The sequence below is a fragment of the Bubalus kerabau genome, chromosome 15 (genome assembly GCF_029407905.1).
Source record: "Bubalus kerabau isolate K-KA32 ecotype Philippines breed swamp buffalo chromosome 15, PCC_UOA_SB_1v2, whole genome shotgun sequence".
In the NCBI taxonomy this organism is placed as follows: Eukaryota; Metazoa; Chordata; class Mammalia; order Artiodactyla; family Bovidae; genus Bubalus; species Bubalus kerabau.
The window spans coordinates 78767352-78775501 of record NC_073638.1 but is presented as its reverse complement, the minus strand read 5'-3'; the positions used below and the strand labels follow the sequence as shown (position 1 = coordinate 78775501).

The window sequence follows — 8150 nt, the reverse complement described above, 5'->3', positions numbered from 1 at the left end:
GAATTCCAATCCAGGTGATCCCTCCCTGATGTCTATGCCCTGTATACTGAAGAACATGAAGAAAAACAACAATGCAGCTCAATTTTCAACTTTCTCCAAAATACAGAGGGCTATGAAAGGCATCTGATTTATTTTATGGAATATAAAGCCCTCACCTAAAATACAACCAAAAAACGTGAATAGGTGAACATTTGCTCTGTTGCTCATAGTTCACTAAAATCAAACTTTTATTTAGTCACCATATGCATGCTCAGTTTTTTAAGGTTTTCATTGTTATTCCACCCCTGAGTTAACTTTCTTGCCCCACAACCTCTTCAAGGCAATTTTCATCTCTACATTTCTGAGTGTGTAAATGATGGGGTTCAGCATGGGGGTGACCACCGTGTAGAACACGGCCACCAGCTTGTCCTCAGTGAAGGTGGAGGGGGGCCGCATGTAGAGGAAGATGGCGGGTCCAAAGAACAAGACGACCACCGTGACGTGAGAGGCACAGGTGGAGAGGGCTTTGCGTCTCCCTTCTGCTGAATGGTTCCTCAAGTTGACCAGGATGACAACGTATGAGGACACCAAGAGGAGGAAGGAGAAGACAGAGATTAATCCACTGTTGGCCAACACAACGACCCCCTCCACAGAGGTGTCAGTGCAGGCAAGCTTGAACAAGGGATGGAGGTCACAGAAGTAGTGGTCAATCACGTTGGGACCGCAGAAGGGCAACTGGACAGTGACAAGGATCTGCACCACGGAGTGAATTATGCCCCCCAGCCAGGAAGCAGCCGCCAGTTGGTGGCACACAGGCCGGCTCATGACGGTTGTGTAGTGAAGGGGCTTGCAGATGGCCACGTAGCGGTCATAGGCCATCACCGTGAGCAGGAAGATCTCAGCAACTCCAAACAAGTGAAAGAAGAATATCTGAGCCACACAGCCCTCCAGGGAGATGGTCTTAATCCTGGCAAGTAAGTCTGTGATGAATTTAGGGACAACAGTGGAGGAGTAACTGATCTCCACCAGCGACAGGTGACTCAGGAAGAAGTACATGGGGGAACGCAGGCTCTTACTGACTCTAACCGTCAGAACAATGAGGCCATTGCCCACCACCGTGGCCAAGTACACAGGCAGAAACACCACAAAGCACGCTATCTGCACCTCTGGATCCTGGAAAAGACCGGTGATAATTAACTCAGTCACATTATTGGTCCTCGCCATGGAATCCTTTCAGGCACGATGGATAAGAGCTACTGAGAGCCCTGTAATAAAACGAACACTGATCATAATTAATTCACTCCATATATAGTACGTTGGGCAGTGCAAACAACATGATAATACACTTACTATGATATCATTCATTTAGCCAGTATGAACGTATTAAGCATTAACAGTTTATATATCAGAAAATTAAGGCTCAGAGAATTGGCTATTTACCCAAGATTGCACAGAAAGTAGTGAATTCTGGGACTCAGAACCAGACTTTCTGACTTTATCCACAATTTGTTTTAGTCCATTATAAGATATTCTGAATTTAGGGAATCATTTAAGGTCAGACTTTCTAGCTTTATCCACAATTCGTTTTAGTCCATTATAAGATATTCTGAATTTAGGGAATCATTTAAGTTCAGAGCTTATAGTTTTATTATCCTTTTGCATTTTTTAGTGTTCTTTACTGCAGGGAGTGAGCTCCGCCCCTGGCAAAGGTCTTGAGGAAGGAGGCTTGGCATATGCAAAGGCGGGATCGAGCCTCAGGAGTCCCCCTGGAAATTCTCAAGCATCTACCCCCAAAACCAGAGTCTGCCTACTTTCTGCTTTTTGCTCTCACCTACATCTCTGACTTTACGGGGGGCTGTCCCCCACAACCTCTCTCTGAAAAAAGAGTTAGCTTACAGCTCCAGTTAATAATTCCTGGGTGTGACAGTGTTTCAACCTACAAACTCCTTTGGAAGTCCTCTAGCCTGCCTGAATAGGTTTTTTCCGGCAACATGTGATTGTTCAGAGCCTCCCAACTGTGAGAGGCAGGAGATGTTCTAAACTGTCTAAACACAGATTCCTTTGAGTAGTTAAAAGATTGATTAGAAATTGTATTGGTGAAGGGTTTTTCACTTGTTGGGCCAATGTTTGCTGCTAAGTCTCCATATCCCTTACCTACTGTGTCCTTGGCAGTGTATTGATTGATATAATGGGTGTATAGAAATGTAAGTAGTAGCCTCAATGTTTGTAACCTTGGACCCTTGAGTTAATTCTTTTCTTGATTGAGCCCACCTCACCTTTGCCCTATAGGAATGCAGCTTCGTCCAATGCTTTTTGGAGGCTGGCGCCTGACTTTAGAATAATCACCTTTAGAGAAAAATAAGTTTCTTTAAATGTTAACAGGCCTCCTGGCCAGAAGATGATGTAAATCACCTAAACTTTTTCATATGATAAGTTTGAAAGCCTGGCTTCGATAAGGATCAGGAACTGCTGTCTTTGCATGACTCTACCCCTTCCCCCATTATCCTCTATGCACAACTTAAGGTATAATACTACTTTGGAAAATAAAGTATGCCCTTTTTTGTTCACTGAAATTTGGTCTCCCCATGTCGTTCTTTCTTTCACCTTCTAGCTGAACTTTTCCTCTGAGGCAGGAAATCTCGTCAAGCCTACTAATTTTGCCTGGGCTTCTAAGATCTGACCGGGGAGGCCTTAGTGTCTCCTCTCCTTCGGGAGAACGGGAGGACGCCTGCGGCCTTCGTAGGTGACGTAAATTCCCTGCTTTGGAATTTTATTCAGCCTCGTTTCTTCACTGAATTTCTTCGCTGAGCTATCCTTATTTCACCACTCTTTATATCCTTAATAAACGTTTAATTAAGCAGTTGTTTCCTGATTTTCGCCGATGCCGCCCCCGCTTCGAATTCCCTGGATCCACCGGGGCTGGACCCCGGCACTTTACTTCATTGCATTTTGAACGCTGTCTCCTATTGGGGAATTTTCATGAGACATTTCTTTTCTTTTTTTTTTTTTTTTTTTTTTATTTTATTTTTAAACTTTACATAACTGTATTAGATTTGCCAAATATCAAAATGAATCCGCCACAGGTTTACATGTGTTCCCCATCCTGAACCCTCCTCCCTCCTCCCTCCCCATTCCATCCCTCTGGGTCGTCCCAGTGCACCAGCCCCAAGCATCCAGTATCGTGCATCGAACCTGGACTGGCAACTCATTTCATACATGATATTTTACATGTTTCAATGCCATTCTCCCAAATCTTCCCACCCTCTCCCTCTCCCACAGAGTCCATAAGACTGTTCTATACATCGGTGTCTCTTTTGCTGTCTCGTACATAGGGTTATTGTTACCATCTTTCTAAATTCCATATATATGCGTTAGTATACTGTATTGGTGTTTTTCTTTCTGGCTTACTTCACTCTGTATAATAGGCTCCAGTTTCATCCACCTCATTAGAACTGATTCAAATGTATTCTTTTTAATGGCTGAATAATACTCCATTGTGTATATGTACCACAGCTTTCTTATCCATTCATCTGCTGATGGACATCTAGGTTGCTTCCATGTCCTGGCTATTATAAACAGTGCTGCGATGAACATTGGGGTACACGTGTCTCTTTCCCTTCTGGTTTTCTCAGTGTGTATGCCCTTAACTTCCTTTTTCCCTTATCTCTGCCTCAGGGAATCATCTTCCCAATGATATTTCTACCTTTTTCCAAAAGGTCTTCTGTCCTGATTTCTTCACTCCTTTCTGCCAGTCCTCAGTCTATTCAGGTCAGATTCCTTCTCCAGTCTTGCACCTTCAATAACTATGTTCCTATGACAAATGCTCAAACACACTGGAGATAATTCAATCCACAGCTTGTCCCCATCATTACACTGTCATTTTCAAAACCCGGGCCCCTCTGCTCAAACTACTGACAGATCATGAGCTCACAGAGCTGGTCCTTAGGCATAGCAAGGGTGGCCAGCCTGCTTATTCTTTTTCCAGGTTAGTAGAGAATTTCTCTATGAGTTACATCCCTGGAACATACTTACTGACACCCCTTCCACATCTATACAACCCCAAACTAGAGGGAAGCAATACAGATCATGATACCACCTCAAGCTAACAATGCCATGTAATTCAAAAAAATATCTTCCAGATTAAGCTAACCAACTAGGACTTTTTTCACCACATAAAGTCCATGAGACATAAGAATGAAACAGTATTAATACTTTGAATTTCTAAGTTTTATCCCATTATCTTTCCCCTTATCTCCAGGAGTTGGTGATGGACAGGGAGGCCTGGCATGCTGCAGTCCATGGGGTTGCAAAGAGTCTGACATGACTGAGCAACTGAACTGAATTGAGCTATCTCTGATTTTATACTAAAACTTTCAAAAACTTTGGACATGATACAAATGAACTTATTTACAAAACATAAAAAGAAATAAAAATAGGGGGAAAAAAGAAAAGAATAAAAGATGGAAAGGCTTCAACCCCAGGGATGCAAGGGATCATGGAAACATTTCCATTCACCATGATTCCAAACTTTTCCCATACAGGACTTTGTTTCTTCGGCTGCCATTTTAGGTTTGAACAGCTTTTCCTATTTCTTTTTTTTTTTTTTTAATTTTATTTTATTTTTAAACTTTACATAACTGTATTAGTTTTGCCAAATATCAAAATGAATCCGACACAGGTATACATGTGTTCCCCATCCTGAACCCTCCTCCCTCCTCCCTCCCCATTCCATCCCTCTGGGTCGTCCCAGTGCACCAGCCCCAAGCATCCAGTATCGTGCATCGAACCTGGACTGGCAACTCGTTTCATACATGATATTTTACATGTTTCAATGCCATTCTCCCAAATCTTCCCACCCTCTCCCTCTCTCACAGAGTCCATAAGACTGTTCTATACATCAGTGTCTCTTTTGCTGTCTCGTACACAGGGTTATTGTTACCATCTTTCTAAATTCCATATATATGTGTTAGTATACTGTATTGGTGTTTTTCTTTCTGGCTTACTTCACTCTGTATAATAGGCTCCAGTTTCATCCACCTCATTAGAACTGATTCAAATGTATTCTTTTTAATGGCTGAATAATACTCCATTGTGTATATGTACCACAGCTTTCTTATCCATTCATCTGCTGATGGACATCTAGGTTGCTTCCATGTCCTGGCTATTATAAACAGTGCTGCGATGAACATTGGGGTACTCGTGTCTCTTTCCCTTCTGGTTTCCTCAGTGTGTATGCCCAGCAGTGGGATTGCTGGATCATAAGGCAGGTCTATTTCCAGTTTTTTAAGGAATCTCCACACTGTTCTCCAGAGTGGCTGTACTAGTTTGCATTCCCACCAACAGTGTAAGAGGGTTCCCTTTTCTCCACACCCTCTCCAGCATTTATTACTTGTAGACTTTTGGATCGCAGCCATTCTGACTGGCGTGAAATGGTACCTCATAGTGGTTTTGATTTGCATTTCTCTGATAATGAGTGATGTTGAGCATCTTTTCATGTGTTTGTTAGCCATCTGTATGTCTTCTTTGGAGAAATGTCTATTTAGTTCTTTGGCCCATTTTTTGATTGGGTCATTTATTTTTCTGGAGTTGAGCTGTAGGAGTTGCTTGTATATTCTCGAGATTGGTTGTTTGTCAGTTGCTTCATTTGCTATTATCTTCTCCCATTCTGAAGGCTGTCTTTTCACCTTGCTAATAGTTTCCTTTGATGTGCAGAAGCTTTTAAGGTTAATTAGGTCCCATTTGTTTATTTTTGCTTTTATTTCCAATATTCTGGGAGGTGGGTCATAGAGGATCCTGCTGTGATGTATGTCGGAGAGTGTTTTGCCTATGTTCTCCTCTAGGAGTTTTATAGTTTCTGGTCTTACGTTGAGATCTTTAATCCATTTTGAGTTTATATTTGTGTATGGTGTTAGAAAGTGTTCTAGTTTCATTCTTTTACAAGTGGTTGACCAGATTTCCCAGCACCACTTGTTAAAGAGATTGTCTTTAATCCATTGTATAGTCTTGCCTCCTTTGTCAAAGATAAGGTGTCCATAGGTGCATGGATTTATCTCTGGGCTTTCTATTTTGTTCCATTGATCTATATTTCTGTCTTTGTGCCAGTACCATACTGTCTTGATAACTGTGGCTTTGTAGTAGAGCCTGAAGTCAGGTAGGTTGATTCCTCCAGTTCTATTCTTCTTTCTCAAGATTGCTTTGGCTACTCGAGGTTTTTTGTATTTCCATACAAATTGTGAAATTATCTGTTCTAGCTCTGTGAAGAATGCTGTTGGTAGCTTGATAGGGATTGCATTTAATCTATAGATTGCTTTGGTGAACAGCTTTTCTATTTCTTAAGGTCTGTTCATTTAGATAGTAATTCAATACTGTTGTAGACATCTACTCTAGTGTTGTGGGTGTGGGGAATATTATTTTTGTAAAGGGTTTAGGAATATATGGTTCACTTTAAAAGAGCAGAAATTCTGTCTTGTCAATTTATTTACACTAAGGGAAAGCATGTTGGTTGCTTACATGCCTTGATCTTGTTAGAATCTTTGCTTTATATATGTTGGCTTTTACAATTTTGACTTGAAGTGTCATGAAAGAACTATTATCTTATGCCCTCCAAATCTTAATCAGCCTTTGAAATGTACACCTCTCAGAGCTGTTAGTAAACACAGATTTTTGCTTGTTTACAAAAACAAGAAAGAAATATACTTTTGAAGAATTGAAAAAGAAAACCTCAACAGCAAGGAGCAGAACTAACAACAAAAGAACAAAACCTAAAGATCAGTGATCTGGACTGATGGAAACAAATCAATACATGTCAGAATTTCTCAGGTAAGGACATAAGCTGATGTTAAGACTGTACAAAGTTACTGAACTTGAAAAATTATAGAAACTAGTGCTCTGGAGCAAGGAAAAGACTAGAGAAAGAGGTCATGACTTCTGAGAGAGTCAAAGAAATGAAGAGGTGACTCTGAGACACACTAAAAATAAATGTTCATAAAGCATATATACTCTTCTGGGGGCTTCCCTGGTGGCTCAGATGGTAAAGAATCTGTCTGCAATGCAGGAAACCAGGGTTTGATCCCTGGGTCAGGAAGATCCCCTAGAGAACAGAATGGCAACCCACTCCAGTATTCTTGTCTGGAGAGTTCCATGGACAGAGGACCCTGGCAGACTATAGTCCATGGGGTCACAATGACTCAAGACACAACTGAGCAACTTCACAACAACAATAAAATAAATGCTCATAAAACATAAATACTATTTTTAACAAAAGTAAAAGATTGGTACTTGGAGAGCTGGCATGGGTGAAAAAATAAACAGTTTCATATTAAGTTGTAGACGTGGAGATCAGAACAACCATTCTGAGAACAAATAGTATGCATCAAATGTACACCCCTCTGTTCCTACAGTTAATATTCCATGAAGACATGAGTTAAGTGTACAAGTGTTGGAAGTTGTGCTGTGTTGGATCCAGTTTAGACCAGTTCAGGAGACTCTGTCACAGGCACCTCTTTCAACTCCACACATCACATTGGTAGCTTGAAATCAGCCGTGGTGGGAGCACGTTGGAAATCAGGAAATGATACAAATCAGTGCTCTTTACTTAGGAGAGCCAGTTATTAACTATTGACCAGCACACCACCGATAGGAGGCTGGGGGAGAGCCTTTCCACTACATTCCTGATGTTTGCTCCACACAGAGGACGTTACAGCCACTAAACTCCTGGCACCACGCTGCCCCCTCGGAGGCGGAGTAAACTGGGAAGTGGAGATTAGGCATGCCCTCTCCTCCTTTTCTTGGAGTGAGATGCTGCAGAGAGAACACTTTCTACACTGCCCTGGGGCAAGTTCTGTTTCAGTGAGGTAGAGACAGACAGCTCCTTAGGGTAGGTCTCATCTGTGTCTGTGTCAGTCACTCAGTCATGTCTGACTCTTTGCAAGCCCATGGACTGTAGCCCACCAGGCTCCTCTGTCCATGGAATTCCCCTAGAGTAGGAAATGGCAACCTACTCCAGCATTCTTGCCTGGAGAATTCCATGGACAGAGCAACGGTGCCCTTTTGATAGAAGTCCCGAGTATATTTACTTGCCATGAATGGATGTGAAGCTTTACCTGAGACCAGGGTTCAGAAAAGCCACTTGTAGCAGATTATACACCACAATCTTCATTATCATCTTTTCC

The 8150-nt window shown here is 41.9% G+C and overlaps 1 protein-coding gene across 1 annotated transcript; it reads right to left on the bottom strand.

Moving 5' to 3' along the window:
* Positions 1 to 273: 273 nt before the first annotated feature.
* LOC129628414 (olfactory receptor 4B1-like) lies at positions 274 to 1237 on the bottom strand. Its single transcript, XM_055547856.1, has one exon. The coding sequence runs from the start codon at positions 1201 to 1203 to the stop codon at positions 274 to 276; it is 930 nt and encodes a 309-aa protein (XP_055403831.1). The 5' UTR covers positions 1204 to 1237.
* Between the last annotated feature and the right edge of the window lie 6913 nt (positions 1238 to 8150).

Bases quoted from the DNA above. Each gene is read 5' to 3' on its own strand.
- LOC129628414 (XM_055547856.1), bottom strand. From the start codon at position 1,203: ATGGCGAGGACCAATAATGTGACTGAGTTAATTATCACCGGTCTTTTC.